Here is a 16,808-nt window from a genome sequence, read left to right on the forward strand (position 1 = left end):
AGAAAAAAGCAGAGCGCATTGTACAAAGTGAGGCTAAGTACGGTTTCCTGAAATTTTGATTTACATTTTGTGTGTATTGAGGATAGAAATATATTTGCTGTTATGATAGCTGTTAAGAAAGTGTCAGAGGGGCGCCTGGGTGGCTCAGTTGGTTAAGCCTCTGACTTCAGCTCAGGTCAGATCTCACGTTCGTGGGTTCGAGCCCCGCGTCAGGCTCTTGCTGACAGCTAGCTCAGAGCCTGGAGCCTGCTTCCGGTTCTGTGTCTCCTTCTCTCTCTGACCCTCCCCCTCTCATGCTCTGTCTCTCCTGTATCAAAAATTAATAAAACATTAAAAAAAATTAAAAAAAGAAAGTGTCAGAGTCTCAGATCTAGGCGGCTGCCTGCCGATGGAAAGAGCCATTAAGAATAATCAGAATTATTGCGCTTATCTAAAAAAGTTTTAAAATTGTTTTCATGTATTTATTATTTTATATTGAAAGCAATGCAGCTTGTGAAAAGTTAAAACAGTGTAGGAGTATACAAAGTTGTTCTTTTTTAAAGTCTTATTTAATTTTGAGAGTTTGTGTGTGCACACAGTGGGGGAGAGCTAGGGGTGCAGAGAGAGAGAGAGAGAGAGAGAAAGAGGGAGGGAGAGGTTTAAGGAGAATCCCAAGCAGGCTCCACACTCAGGGCAGAATCCAATGCAGGGCTCGATCCCATGACCCTGGGATCATGACCTGAGCCAAAATCAAGAGTCAGCTGCTCAGCTGACTGAACCACCCAGGCGTTCCTGTAGAAAGTTCTTAAAGGTTCTCACCACCCCCACGTGCCAGCTTCCATTACCACTGCCCATCCCAGTGTTGGTGGAGTTCCTGGGAGTCCTTGAGGGAAGTTTTAACCCATCTACAAATGTCCTTTTTCTTTTAACACGAGTAAGATCACCATAATAGACCTACTGTTCTTCAGCTTGCTTTTTAAATGTTAAGTTTTGTGGGGCGCCTGGCTCAGTCAGTGGAGCATATGACTCTTGATCTCAGGTTTGTGAGTTGGAATCCCACATTGGGTGTAGAGATTACTTGAAAGTAAAATCTTTAAAAAAATTTTTTTAATGTTTTATTTGTTTTTGCTAGAGAGAGACAGAGCATGAGAGGGGGAGGGGCAGAGAGAGAGAGGGAGACACAGAATTGGAAGTAGGCTCCAGGCTCTGAGCTGTCAGCACAGAGCCGACACGGGGCTCGAACCCATGAATGTGAGATCATGACCTGAGTGAAAGTCAGAGGCTTAACCGACTGAGCCACCCAGTCACCACGAAAGTAAAATCTTAAAAAACATAAATTTCAGTTTTTCTTGACTTTCTTAAAACGTTTGCTTTATTAAAATATAATTCACAAACCTTACAGTCAATCCATGTAAAGTGTACAATTCAACCATTTTAATATATTGGCAGTCATGCAACCGAGATACAGTTTTAGAACATTTTCACCAACTCCAAGGAAACACGTGAGCCATTGTTCCCCCCACGCCAATTCTCTCCTCCCCCATCTACGGCAATCACTCATGTACTTTCTGTCTGTCTAGATTTTTGCCTTTTCTGGGCATTTGATATAAATGGATTCATTCAATATGTGGTCTTTTGTGGCCAGATTCTTTCACTTAGCATAATGATTTTAAGATTCACCCATGTGGCGGTAAGTCTTTTCTTTTTGTAGCTGTGTAGTGTTCCATTGTATGGATATGCCACATTTTGTTTATCCATTCATTAGCTGATGGACATTTGGGTTGTTTCTGTATTTGGCAATTACATATAATACTTCTAAGAACATATGTGTACAAGTTTTTCTTCGGATGTTTTCATTTCTCTTGGACATATACCCAGGAGCAGAATTGCTGGATTATATGGTGATTCTGTGGTTAACTTTTTGAGGAACTGCCAGACTATTTTCCAAAATTGTTGTGCCATTTTACATTCCTCCCAAAAGTGTATGAGAGTTTCAGTTTCTCCATACCCTTGCCAACGTTTGTTATTTATTGGGTCTTACAAAAATTATTCTATCCCTTCTAGTGGGTGTGGCTTTGACTTGCATTTCCCTAATGGCTAATAATGTTGAGCATCTTTTCACATGCCCTTTGTGCATTTTTTATTTGGGCTGTTATTTTATTGTTCAATTGTGTAGTATTTATTTTGAGAGAAAGAGCGAGCACGTGGGAGAAGAGCAGAGAGATGGAGGGAGAGAGAATCCCAAGAAGGCTCCATAGTGTCAGGGCAGAGCCCGATGTGGGGCTCAGTCTCATGAACTGTGAGATCCTGACCTGAGGCGAAATCAATGACACTCAGCTGAGTGAGCCACCCAGGTGCCCCACAAGTGTTTAGTTTTGATGGTGCCTAATTTAACTGTTCCTTTTCTGCTTGTGCTCTTTGTGTCATATCTAAGAAGGCTTTGCCTAACCCACATCACAAGATTTTCTCCCATATTATTTTCTTTTTTATTTTATTTAAAACATTTTTTAATGTTTTTATTTATTCTTGAGAGGGAGAGACAGTGTGAGCAGGGGAGGATCAGAGAGAGAGGTAGACACAGAATCCGAAGCAGGCTCTAGGCTCTGAGCTAGCTGTCAGCACAGAGCCTGACGCGGGGCTCAAACCCACGAATCGTGAGATCATGACCTGAGCCGAAGTCAGACACCCAACTGACTGAGCCACCCAGGTGCCCCATCCCATATTATTTTCTAAGGCTTAGATGATCTCTTAGCTTTTATATTTAAGTCTCTGATCCATTTTTAGTTATTTTCCATGACAAGTGTAAGGAAGGGGTTCAATTTCATTCTTTTGCCATGTATATTTACTTGTCTCAGCACCGTTTGTTGAAAAGATGATGCTTTCTGCACTGAATATGGTCTTGGCTCCTTTGTCAAAATCAGTGGTAATAAATGTGAGGGTTCATTTCCAGGGTTTCAGTTTTTTCCATCCATCTGTGTCTATCCTCACGCTGATACTGTCTTGTTTACTGCAGCTACGTAGCAAGTTTTGAATTCAGGAAGTGTGACTCCTTCAACTTTGTTCCTCTTTTTTCGAGACTCTTTTGGCTATTTCAGGACCCTTGAATTTCCATATGAACTTTAGGACCCATTTGTTAATTTCTTCAACGAAGCCACTAGGATTTTGATAGTGATTGGTCTGCTGGTCAATTTGGGGAGTATTCCCGTCTCCGCCGTATTAAATCCTCTGATCTGTGAACACAGACTATCTTCCTACTTTTTTAGGTCTTTAATTTCTTTCAACGTGTTGTGTTTCTCAGTGTCTGAGTCATGTACTTCTTTTATTAAATTTATTCCCAAGTATCCTTTTTGAAGTTCTTTATAGATGATCTTGTTTTCTTAATTTCGTTTTTAGATTTTTTCATTCCTAGTGTGTAGAAATACTATTGATTTTTGTATCCTACAATCTTGCTGATCTTTTTCTTGATTGTTTTTGCATGTCTGTGTATCTAGAGCTTCCCTTTTCTTGTCACACAGCCACTCATGGTAGAGAAAGTTCTAATTAATTGGCAAGTCTCCACTGATAGACACTGTGGGCAAAATTCTTTTGCTGTTACTGATTATGCTAAAGGGAACATCCTTTGGGCCACACAACCATTCTAGGGACACGTATTAAGTGCCTACTCTATGCCAAGTACTCTTTGAGGCTCTGGGGATACAGGCAGTAAAAAAGTAAAGGAGGTTACAGCTTGGGAAAATCTCTGATGAGAAGAAAGCAGAGATGTGTGCTAAGGAGTGACTGAATATGCATACAAGAGGAGTTCTTTGAATTGGGCTGGAGAATATTTCTCTGGAGAGATGACTTTTGAGCTAGGATCTAACTGATGAGAAAGAACGCACTGTTGGGAGGTTGGGAAGATTCTTCTAGGCACAGGGAATAGCAAGCACAAAGGCCCTGAGGTAGAAATAGTCCCTGCATGTTAGGTGGGCCTTGGAGAGCTGCCAGGGTCAGAGGATAAATGGGCAGGGGCCATTGTAAGGCCTTGTAGTCTTAAAAGCCATTTACACTTTATTAATAATGTGGAGAGAAGCTGCCGGAGGGTGTTAAGCAGTAGATTTAATCTACTTTATGTTCTAAAACGATCAATCACTTTAGTTGCTTAAGAAGCATTTATTTTCTCTGCCTTATTTCAAACACGGAGTCCTTCGAAGTGGAATTACTGGGTCGACGGGTTTGTACGCTAAAAATGTTCTTAGATGCTGCCTGCCAAGTGCCTCCCCAAAAGATAGCTGTAGTTTTTCCCTCCGAGGGTGCAGGCTCGTTGTGACCAGGGGCATCGCGGGAGGGTGGACAGCGAGCTCTGACTCCCTGGACGCCGGCACCCACTCTCTGGCTTCCCTTGCAGGACCCACACCGCTGCATCTGCCCTATAACTCTGGCTGTCCCGCCCGCCCCTTGGGTAACACGGGCATCCCAGGAAGATGGCAGACGAAGATCTCATTTTTCGCCTGGAAGGTGTTGATGGCGGCCAGGCCCCCCGGGCTGGTCGTGACCGCGAATCGGAGGCAGACAGCGACGATGAGGAAGGTTACTTCATCTGCCCCATCACCGATGACCCCAGGTCTCACCAGAATGTCAATTCCAAAGTTCATAGCTACTACAGCAACCTAACAAAGAGCGAGCAGTATGGCTCTAGCGGGTCTCCTGCGAGCTCCTTCCACTTTAAGGTGAGTGTACGCCCGTTCCACCCCAGCTCCCCCTGCCGCAGGGGGATGGGGAGTGGGCTCACTGGTTGGGGTCTTGCCTGTGTTTCCGACCCCTGGGCAGCACTCTGAGCTCTGGACGTTGGCGGATATGCCTGTTAAGCTGGGAGGGGTTTTGTTGGCTTAAGACAAGTCTCATTACTTCAGAGCGGTGTTTTTTCAAAGAGCTGCCCAGGACCCACTCCTGGGTCATGAAAACCTTGACCAACTTTTAAAATATTGCAACAGAACAGAATAGACAAGGGCATAGCAGAGAGTACCGCAGATTGTAGAGATCATACTTTCTGGAACCTATGCTCACACACGTTCACACGTGTAGATGTGGTTGTTGTCTGCCAGGCTCTAATCACGTGAAGATTCACACTTCATCCCTGACACGTGCACGTGTGGGTGCAGGGGCGTGATGTCACATGTAGTTCTTCGTGTTGGTTGTGGTCAAAAAGGCCACTGCCTTCATATAACACCATATGGAATTAAAATAAAAATTTTAATTAAAAAATATAAAAAACACCATGCTTGGAGTTGGGCAGCCTTCTTCTGGATTGAGGAAAAGTGTACTTACTTTGTTTGGGGCTTGTGCTCAGGCCAGAGCAAAGCTCATATAAAGGGGTGGGGGAAAGATGAACATTATTGGGCTTTTGTATAATAACTGGTGATGAAAAAATTCATTTTATTTAGTTAGTAATCTCTAGGCCCAATGTGGGGCTCAAACTCATGACTCAAAGGGGCGCCTAGGTGACTTAGTCGATTGGGCGTCCAACTTCGGCTCAGGTCATGATCTCACGGTCTGTGAGTTTGAGCCCCTTATTGAGCTCTGTGCTGACAGCTCAGAGCCTGGAGCCTGCTTTCAAATTTTGTGTCTCCTTTCTCTGCCCCTCCCCTGCTGGTGCTCTGTCTCTCAGAAATGAATAAATGTTAAAAAAAATTCAAACTCATGACCCCGCAATCAAGAGTCACATGTTCTTCCAACAGAGCCAGCCAGGTGCCCTGAAAAAATTTTAAATGCAATAACATTATCCTGATATAATTTAATGCTTGCCAACAGAAGGTATCTGTTAGTACCATAAGCAAAATGCAAATTACCACTTTGGGATTTAGAATTGGAGCCATTCTTCTCTGTTTTTAGAAAATTAATAATTCTAGGGGTGCCTGGGTGGCTCAGTCGGTTGAGCATCTGACTCTTGATTTTGACTCAATTCTTGATTTTGACTCAGGTCATGATCCCAGCATCATGGGGCTGAGCCCTGCGTCGGGCTCTATACTGAGTATGAAGCCTGCTTAAGATTCTCTCTCTCCCTCTGCCCCTCTCCCCTGCTCATGCTCTCTTAAAAAACAGTTAATAATTCTAGTTCCTGGACAGATGAATATTTTTTTTCCTATCAGGGCCAGAGTTCTAGCTTACGTCTCTGTGGGGCAGGCAGCTCCAGAAATAGTTCTGTGGGTCCCCTCTGAGGTTGGGGGTCCCTGAGGGGTCAGACTGAGGCTTGCCCTGCTTTTCCTGCCCTGAGCCAGCCTCTGAAACTCACACCCAGCCCCGTGGAGGGCGGCATGGGGAGGGCAGGAGAGCAGCCTGGTGCTCCTGTCTTTCATTGGGGGCCGTTGAAGCTGGAGAAAACGCAGATCCCTGAGGCATCCACGGGTGAGGAAATCCGGGCACCAGTGGGGGCTGGAGAGCTCAGGGCTCGTGACTCAGAAACCAGCTCATGCCAGCTGAAGGGAAGAAGGGTATCCATTAGAATAGTCCAGGAGTATTTCTGGGGACCCAGGGGGAGACAGTGTCTGGTCTCTCAGGGGACAAGTCTAGGAACCAGAAGACAGCAGAACTGTCTCTCCCTGTCTCTCTTCCCTCTCCTTTATTCTTCTCTGCTTCCAGTCCGGACGGTGGGAAAATGGACCCCTACAGCCCCAGTGTCCCCTCATTACAGATGGAGCCACGTGCGAAGACAGCCTTGACACTTTTCATTCCAATTGCAGGGGGCAAGTGTCTGCTTGGCCCAGCCTGGGTCAGGCATTCTCTCTCTCCTTCTGACTCAGTCATTTCTGTCCAGGGCATGGGATTGAGGGGCAGGGGAATGTCCAGAAAGAGGGGACTGCTTTAGGGAAGGAGGATCCTGGTGGCTTCCTTGAGGGGCAGACCCCGCAGCTGACCCCTTGAGCCCAGTTGAGGCTTTTTGGAAGACACTGAGAGGGCCCAGGAGCTGAAGGGTCCCAGATACAGACAGCCAGTCCTTGACCACACAGTGCAATATGGTGAAGCCTCTAAAGGAAACGCAGACGGAGTGACCCAGTGAGAGGGGCTTTATCTGCAGGTCTGTGGCTTTAGGTTGTGAGCCTCATGAGGACAGGGCGCTGTGGCAATTATCACTCATCTCCAGTGCCTGAGGCCGTGCTCTGCACACAGTAGGTGCTTACTTCATCATCAGGGAGGGGATGGAAGAATACTCCACTGACTTCACTCTGGGTGCTCTCTTGACAAAAGACAGTATTTACCTAAAACGTAAATCCCTGTGGGACATTTGACACTAGTTCTTAAAATAAAAAATATACCTCAGATGGCAACTGGATCCTGAGAATCATCCTCAGCCCGAGTGTTCCCCCTGGTGTACTATTGTCATTGCGGGAAGGACATTCTTTATTGGGTGGGACTGTCCCTTCTATTACAGGATAGTCAGCAGGTCTAAGCCCTGCCCACTAAGGGCTGTATTTCCCCCCCGGTTCCTTATGGCATCCCCAAATGTTCCCCGCAAAGCCCGCATGGGAAGGTACCCACCTCAGTCTGGAGCCAGTAGAGAAGAAGGATGCCTGGGTGGCTCAGTCAGTGAAGCATCTGACTCTTGGTTTTGGCTCAGGTCATGATTTCACAGTTTTGTGAGTTTGCATCTGCTTCAGATTCTGTGCTGACAGTTTGGAGCTTGCTTGGAATTCTCTGCCCCTCCTCCACTCGCACTGTCTCCATGTCTTTCAAAAACAATAAAAAAATATATATTAAAAAAATTAAAAAACCAGTACAGAAGTATTTGTGCAAGTGTTCAAGTTTACATATTCAAAGATGTTGCAGTATTATTTGTAATAAAGAAAAAATGGACATAGCTTAAAGGCCTACCAAGAGGGGCTTATTTAAATGATAAACCATGGACCTAAGGGAATAGTGTATTTACATTAAAACAAAGATGAATTTTCTATGTGATTTAACTTGAAAACTGTGCTAAGATATATATATATATACACACACTTGGGGAGGAAATCCATGAAAAGCAGAGGGATAGTATGGGTCCATAATTAGGACAAAAAAATGTTAACTGTTTTTTATATACCATTAAGTAAAAAAGCAAGCTGAAATATACTACAATCTCACATTTATCAAAAAATATACACACATATCTTAGTATTAGCATCGCAAAAACTGGTGGAGGAATTTGCATCCAACAGTGAATGCTGATTCTCTCTGTGGGAGAGGGTGTCACTATGGGAGACTTTCCATTAGATATATATTTTGGACTTTTTTTAATATTTATTTTTGAGGGAGAGAAAGAGAACACAGGGGAGGAGCAGAGAGAGAAGGGGGAGAGAGAATCCCAAGCAGGCTCCACGGTGTCAGCACAGAGCCTGACGCGGGACTTGAACCCACAAACTGTAAGATCATGACCTGAGCCAAAATCTAGAGCCAGAAGCTTAACTGACTGAGCCACCGAGGCGCCCTGAACATTTAGGACTTTTAAACCACACATATGTATACTTGTGTGCAGAAGGCAGCATTTTTAGAAGAAGAAATAAAACATCCAAGTCACTTCCCCTCCCTCAAACAAACAAAGCAATAAATAGCCTCTCTTTAAAACTTCTGCAAGGCATAGTTCAAAATCCTTACCGAGGATGGGAGCGCTCGTGGTCCCCGGGGACCCTCTGGGCTCTGTTCATCCCCCACCTCTCCCTGTTCCTGGAATAGGCTTCCCTTTTCGCACCTCTGCGTGAAACCTCTTTAAACTGATGCTTGGTCTGGTCTGTTAAAATGGTTGGCGTGGCGTCCTCAGGATGTGGTTTGAAGGCACCCGCCCCGCTATCTCTTGCGCTTCCCTGGGGATCATAGGAGACCTCTGTGTGTGTCTGTTATCCTGAGTCAGCCGCTGCCGGCAAGGCTGGGGACTGTATCTGATTGCGCTTCCCATTCCCTGTACTTGCTAGAATGACCATTTATGGACAAGACTGTGCCTCTTCGTTGCCCACCGTCCTAGGTGACTGAAAGCAGGCTCTGTGGTGTTCCTGTGGCCTGTGGCAGCTTCAGAGGGGGACAGCAGCTCAGTTTTCCAAACCGCACTTGCGCTGGCACTCCACAAAGCTGATGTGTTTCTTGTTTACTGTTGACATGGCAACCTGGGCTGTTCAACCAAAATGGCCACCTGGAGTTCCTCCAGAGAGGCACCACCCTGGCAGGTACCGGGCGTGTGTTGTGAACAGTCCAGTTCTGTCACTGTCAAGGCTGGGGCCTTCCACCTAGTTCCAGCGGGGGGTGAGGGAGTGGGAAGGGGTGGATGGTAGCAGAGTTGTTCCGGGGGCTGCCCTCTTGATAGAGTATCAGGCAGCCAAGCAAGGATGTTTATAGAGTTTACCATAACGTGGGAAAGTGCTTCTGCTCTGGAGTTAAATTTAAATAGCAGAATATAGAGTACAGGTATAGCTTTGTTAAAACACACTCGCTTGTGCCTGCACACACACACACACACACACACACACACACACACAGAACAAACGCGTGGATGGAAGTATATCAACACACAGGCTGGGATTGTGCTGGATTGGGAGTGATTCTATTTCCTTTCTACTGCTCTGTCATTTCTCCATTTTCTAGAATAAGCATATATGTTTTTAATTTTTCAGTAAAGTGGGAAATTTGATTTTAAGAAATTGTTCTCCTGGTCTGGGAGTATCTTGGGGATCCGTCCATATCAGCACATGCAGACATATAGATCATGTATTTCATTTTTAAAGGGAATTCTGTCCCATCCCATGATGTTCATGGATTTATTTAGCCAGTTCCCCTCTTGGGGGACAGTTTCATGGTTTCCCCCCTTTTTTCCTCTTTACAAACAGTGCTGTAATAAGTCTCCTTACATGTATAGCTAAACAAACTTTAAAATGCATATATTTCAGGGAGCCTGGGTGGCTCAGTAGGTTGAGCATCAGACTTGGACTTAGGTCATGATCTTGTAGTTTGTGAGTTTGAGCTGCACATTGGGCTCTGCGCGGACAGTGCAAAGCCTGCTTGGGATTCTTTCTCTCTCCCTCTCTTTCAGCCCCTTCCCTGCTCGTGCTCTCTGTCTCAGAATAAATAAGTAAACTAAACTAAATAATAATTACTATAAAATGCATATATTTCATAATACGTAAATAATATATATACAAGGTAAAAAGAATTCATACTGTATCAGTGCTGTCGTGAAAAGTAAGCTTCCCACCTCAGATCCCTGCTTCCCTGGGGGATGTCCTTCCAGAAACATTCCTTGCATATGTAAGCATTTATATGTATATGACCTCCCCCCCCCTTTTTTATGGGATTGTTAGTCGCCTGCAGACCTGTCTCGCGCTCCTGCGGCTGTCTCCCCACATTGGCACATACGAGCTGGCATCAGCTAGCTATTGCGTAACAGCCACTGTGGGCTGGGCAGGCACTGCCCTGCACACTTTATTCATTTAATCTACATGGCAGTCCTGTGAGGATGGGCGTTTTGCAGACAGTAAACCTGAGGCTCTGAGATCTTAATCACTCGATGCTCTTCGTGATGGTAGCAGGTTGCATCTTATTTTGTTGTTTTATGATGGCTGAATATCCCGTTTGGAAGCCCCATAATGTATGGGCGGGAAGGTCGTTTCCAGGCTTCTGCTACTACAAACAGCTCTTCCTTAAACATCGCTGTGCGTATGTCGTTGTGTGCAGGCAGGATGCACCTGCAAGGCAAATCCCCGGAGGTGGAATGGCTGGAGTGAGATGTTGGAGAACTCGGGTGGGCGTTGACAGCTGTCCTTCAGAGAGGTGCACCATGTCTGCCCCCACGCTGTCTGGGCACATCTGCTTCCCACACCCTTGTTGGCAGACTTTGGTGATTACACATCTTTTCAGCCCACTAAGGGTGGCTCTGACAGCTTGGTCAGAGGACAGTGACTACCCCAGAATGAGACGGACATGCCAGCCTTTGATGACTCACTGGGAAGAGAGGCATCCCTGCCCATCGGAGCCCCAAGAGGCCCCACCCTGGCAGCATTGGGCTTCTGTCCCTGCCTAGTGACCACAGGAAGCTCTGCACACCCAGAGGTGAGGAGCATTTTGGGGCTCTGCCCACTGCTTTGGGAATGCAGAATCAGACAGGGAAGCTTAGGCATCCAGTGTCCAAAAAGCTTTGGACTTTCAGAAAGATGAGGTGGTGGGCAGATAAAGGAAAAAGAGGGTGATGCTGGCAGTGGGCAGAGGGCCACTCGGTGACCTGGTGTCTGAAAAACAGCACGAGGGTGAGGACATTCAAGCCCGACCACAGGGACTCCTCTTTCTGAAGTCTGTGCATGTGCTAAAATGCTAATGCTCAAGTCCAGGGCACCTGCGTGGTTCAGTTGGTTAAGTGTCTGTGTCTGACTCTTGGTTTCAGCTTAGGTCATGATCCCACCTTGGCCTTGGGCTGCTGCTTCGGATTCTCTCTGCCTCATGCTCTGCCCCTTCTCTGCTTATTCTCTCTCTCTCAAAATAAAATAAACATTAAAAAAATATATACATATATGTGTGTAATGCTCAAATCCCTTATGGAAATGTGCTGGGGCTCCCTTCTTCAGTTTTACTTTGTGTATGTTTTTAGCAGCTTCACTGAAATATAGCTCATAAAACATACCATTTAACCACTGAAAATATCCAAGTCAGCAGCTTTAAGTATATTTATTCAGTTTTGCATCCACATAGCCACAGTCAATTTTAGCCCATTTTCATTAGCCCTGAAAAGAAATACTCCCTAGTCTCCACACCCCACCCAGCCTCTGGCAGCCACTAATCTACTTTCAATCTCTATGGATTTGCCTTTTCTGGGTATTTCATTTAATAGGATTCTATACCATGGGGTCTCTTGTGTCTGACTTCTTTTACTTAGTGCAGCGTTTTCAAGATGCATCCATGTGGAAGCATGTGTCAGTGCTCATGTTTTTTTATTGCTTAATACTAACCATTGCACGGGCGTCCAGTTTTATTCATCTGTTGACGTGCATTTGAGTAGTTTCTCCCTTTTGGCTTTTGCAAACAATGCTACACGAATCGCTGTGTGGATGCGTGTTCATTTCTCCTGCGTAGATACTTGGGAGTGAATTGCTGGGTCATGTGATCATACTCTATGGTTGGCTCTCCGTTTTGCACAAGAGCAGAGAACTTGGGGCTTGATGGGCTTGGTCTGAGATCGGGGTCTGCGGTTCCTGGTTGCTGGAGACCCATAGGCAAGTTACCCCCTTGCTCTGTGAGCCTCGGGCCCCTCCCCAGTGCACTGGGGAACTGTCCCACCTGCCCCTCCGCAAGGCCGCCTTGAGGTGCAGGCTGCGATTCTGTCTGCGAAGGAGCTTCCAGGAAGCAAGGGCGCTGTGCCACCCTCGAGGATGTTACTGCATTCCTTGCTGGCTATTGTTTTCATCCTTCCCACCCTTTCTTCTCTAGCCCAGGCTCCGAATCCGACTGGCCCGGGAGACCAGCCCCAACTCTTCCTTTTGACAAAGAGATTTCTTTAGGACTTTTAGCTATGTTTCTTTGGCAGTTGTCTGTGTGATTGCTTATGGAAGTAATCCATGTTCTTTGCAGAAAACAGTGAAAGTACAGATATAATCGCTGTTAAGGTCTTAGTGTGTATTTTAGTCTTTTCTTTATTTCACTATAAATATAGACTTGACTAAATAAATAGGGACTTCTATTGCATTAATAAGATCATGTATCTATGTCTTCAGAAACCAGTTTTTCTTGGCAAACAAGAGATGGTGCATATCTTTCCATATTAGTAAATGTGGATCCAATTCATCTTTTTTCTAAATGGCTCCGTGGCAGCCTGGATGTACCCCAGATGCTGTAAGCATTTCCTCCTGTGGGATACATAGATGATCTCCAGTTGTTTGCTGCCATGGCCAATGCTGAGTTCCGTGGAAACTGCATGAAAGCTCTAAATGCATGTGGTCCAGCGTGGGGCAGGCACACAGCACTTCCCTCGCGAAGTGGCCTCTTCCCTAGCAAGCAAGTTTCCCCACTTCTTCCTGCTTTTACGTGTCCCTGGGTGTCGCCTAACCCTTTACTGCCAACCAGGCGGGGCACTCAGGCTGACGCAGAGCTAAGATGGGAAAGGCCATCTTATAACATCTACTTGGGGAAAAACAGTTGATGTTTCAGGGAGGATTTAGGCAGCTTCCAGATGCTTTCTCGTGTAAGATCCAGAGGCCTGCCGTGTTGGTGGTATTAAGAATAGAATATAAAACAGGACCAAGAGCAATAACATCCTCTGCGCCAAAGAAATTGCAAACACATACCCCAACTTCCAGCCCCACTCCTGGCATATTCCAGGAAATTTCTTGATGTTGTTACTTTTATTATTATTATATTTATTTTTATTTTGTACTCTCAGGCTCTGAGGAACCAACGATTTTTCTGTTCCCTAGGCAGGGTTATATTTTCCTTTTTAGGAACCCCCTTGGCGCTCCCATTCTGTGGAAGATTGCCCACCAACGACTGAGTTCGGATCTTTATTTTATTTTTTTGGGATCTTTAGAACTAGATAACGCTAGAGCTGGCAGGGCCTTAACAATCACCTAAACCGGTGATGTTTGTTAACTTTGACTTGTAAGTGCAATACCGGAAGGGTATTCAATATGTTAATATTCTCGTAGTAAAAAAAAATGCAAACAACATAGGCAAACCTATCTCCCGGGGATAGCCATTTTTATCAAGTTGGTAGAAAGGACCTTTCAGACCTCTTTTATGTACTTCTATACAAAGATACACTCGCCTGTGCATGTACACACGCATCCTTGGAAATTCATAATCCTGGGGCGCGGGGGGGCTCAGTCGGTTAAGCGTCAGACCCCTGGTTTCGGCTCAGGTCATGATCTCACAGTTCGTGGGATGGAGCCCTGCGCTGATGGTGCCGAGCCTGCTTGACATTCTCTCTCTCTTCCTCTCTCTGCCCCTCTGTATGCTTGCTCTCTCGCTCTCTCTCTCAAAATAGATTTTTATTTTTTAAATTTTATTTAAAAAATGTTTTTACATTTATTTAATATTTTAAGTGAGAGAGACAGAGTGTGAACAGGGGAGGAGCAGAGAGAGAGGGAACCACAGAATCTGAAGCAGGCTCCAGGCTCTGAGCTGTCAGCACAGAGCCGGACGTGGGGCTTGAACTCACAAACCACGAGATCATGACCTGTACTGAAGTCGGATGCCTAACCTACTGAGCCACCCAGGCACCCTTCAAAATAAATTAAAAAAAAAAATGAAATCCACAGTGCTCATAATGCTGATTTGTGGGATTCTTCTACCAGTAAATGGTGTCATACTTCTTGCATTATTCAACAACTTGCTTTTTACTCCCTAAACAATAAGTCTTAGACTTTGTCCAATCACAATCTTGATTTTTTTAATTTTTATTTATTTATTTACTTTTTGATGTTTATTTATTATTGAGACAGAGAAACAGAGCATGAATGGGGGAGGGACAGAGAGAAAGGGAGACACAGAATCTGAAGCAGGCTTCAGGCTCTGAGCTGTCAGCACAGAGCTTGACGCGGGGCTTGAACCCACAAACCGTGAGATCATGGCCTGAGCCAAAGTCAGTAGCTTAACCGACTGAGCCACCTAGGCACCCCGATCTTTTTTTTTTTAAGTTTATTTATTTAGTAATCCCTATACCCAGTGTGGGGTTTGAACTCACAACCCCTGAAATCAAGAGTTGCATGCTTTCCCAACTGAGCCAACCAGTTCCAATACTTTGATGTTCGTAATGGCTGCATACTAGTATGCCAGGTGTGTGGAACCATCCCCCTGTGGACAGGCAGGTTGTCGGCAATGCCTGAGCGTTATATGGCGTTGTAAGCAGGGACCCTTCTCTAGGGTGCTCACCTGTGCACGCCTGAGTAGGTGATCAGCTTGGCTGGGTAACAAGTCACTGAAGGTACTGCCAGATGCCTCTCAAAGGTGGCAGTACCTGCTTCTCCTCCCCTCAGTGCCCAAGAGCACCCACTTCTCATAAACACCGGATTTTCCTTAACCTGGTGGGTAAATAGTGCACCAATGATTTGCAGCTCATGAAAGGCCTGTTGAACTGTAATGAGTGTTTCAACCTCAGTGAACCACTATTTCCTTTTTTTTAAAAATTTTTTTTAATGTTTTTATTTATTTTTGATAGATAGAGCATGAGAGGGGGAGGGGCAGAGAGAGGAGACACAGAACCAGAAGCAGGCTCCAGGCTCTGAGCTAGTACTCAGCACAGAGCCTGACGCGGGGCTCGAACCCACAAACGTGAGATCTGACCTGAGCCGAAGCCGGAGGCTTAACCGACTGAGCCACCCAGGCGCCCCGACTATTTCCTTTTTAATATTTATTTTGGAGAGAGTGTGTGTGTACCTGAGCATGAGTGGGGGAGGGGCAGCGAGGAGGGGAACAGAGGATCTGAAGTGGGCTCTGCGCTAACACAGGAGAGCTGATGCAGGGCTTGAACTCGTGAACCATGAGATCATGACCTGAGCTAAAACCAAGAGTTGGAGGCTTCCCCGACTGAGCCACCCAGGTGCCCGTGAGCCAGTGGCTATTTCTGACAAGAATGTGTCTACCCCAGGAAAAAAGTTGGCCACTAGGAGTTGAAATATTCTTCACTGAGTTTCATAAACCATGAAGTGGAGATTTCCCAGTTAGTCAGCCATGGGCAGGAACCAGAGTCCAGGGAAAAAATCTTAGGACAGGACCTTTTATATTGTGCTTTAAAAAAAAGTTAGTTGCACTAAACACATCTGTTGCCAACCACGGGTGGCATGATTCTTTTCTGGGTTTGGGAAAAAAGGTCATTTTATCCTATAAAATAACATGACCACAAATTCTTTTTTTTTTAATGTTTATTTTTGAGAGACAGAGAGACAGAGCATGATCAGGGGAAGGGCAGAGAGAGAAGGAGACAAACAGACTCTGAAGCAGGCTCCAGGCTCTGAGCTGTCAGCACAGAGCCCGACATGAGGCTCAAACCCACAAACCATGAGATCATGACCTGAGCCGAAGTTGGCCGCTTAACCGACTGAGCCACCCAGGCGCCCCTGAAAATACTTTTATCCTAGACTATTTTTTCAGTCGGAGTCATAGCCTCTAACCAGGAGGTAATTTTTTTAAACGTTTATTTGGTTTTGAGAGGTGGGGTGGGGCATAGAGAAAGGGAGACAGAGAATCCAAAGTAGGCTCTGAGCCATCAGAGCAGACCCCAACGTGGGGCTTGAACCCACAAACCACAAGACATTGACCTGAGCTGAAGTGCCGAAGTCGGACGCTTAAACCAACTGAGCCACCAAGGCGCCCCCAGGAAGTAGTTTGTTGATACTCTTCATTGAATGGGGGACTTGGGGAGCATTTGAGTCACCAGTTAAGAGAGGTGCAACTGGAGAGGCATGTGTCACCGGCATGGAGCAGGCACCTGTCCAGACAGGCTCGTAACACTGCACGTTCCTTGACAGGCAGGGGTCAGACTCTGTCTCTGCCGTTCACAGCAGAGTTAACGTTTTGTTAAGTATGGAGATTCAGGAACTGTTTTCGTTACAAACATGTCTGCGGCTGGGTTATTTATAACAGGGAGGAATCAGTGACAAGCTCAAAGTCTGACAGCGGAGAGCCACAGGTGAATGGTTAAGTCAATAATGATAAACCCGAATGATGGATTGCTTAGACAGCTGTGACAGCTAACTTGCAAATTCATGATGTCATGTTTGTGTTTAAAAATGTAAGTGATGTGCAGGGTGCCTGGGTGGCTCAGTCGGTTGTGCGTCCGACTTCGGCTCAGGTCATGATCTTGCAGCTCATGAGCTCCAGCCCTGTGTCGGACCCTGTGCTGACAGCCTGGA

General features: G+C 45.8%; 1 protein-coding gene across 1 annotated transcript in view; it reads left to right on the forward strand.

Annotated features, from left to right (window-relative positions):
- EEF2K (eukaryotic elongation factor 2 kinase) overlaps positions 1-16,808 on the forward strand; it is a 61,885-nt gene that overhangs the window by 11,067 nt on the left and 34,010 nt on the right. The window contains exon 2 of the mRNA XM_029947516.1: positions 4,364-4,685. Coding sequence (XP_029803376.1) covers positions 4,440-4,685 — 246 coding nt within the window. The 5' untranslated portion in view covers positions 4,364-4,439. The remainder of the gene's footprint in view (positions 1-4,363; positions 4,686-16,808) is intronic.

Source organism: Suricata suricatta, chromosome 8, assembly GCF_006229205.1.
Source record: "Suricata suricatta isolate VVHF042 chromosome 8, meerkat_22Aug2017_6uvM2_HiC, whole genome shotgun sequence".
NCBI lineage: Eukaryota > Metazoa > Chordata > Mammalia > Carnivora > Herpestidae > Suricata > Suricata suricatta.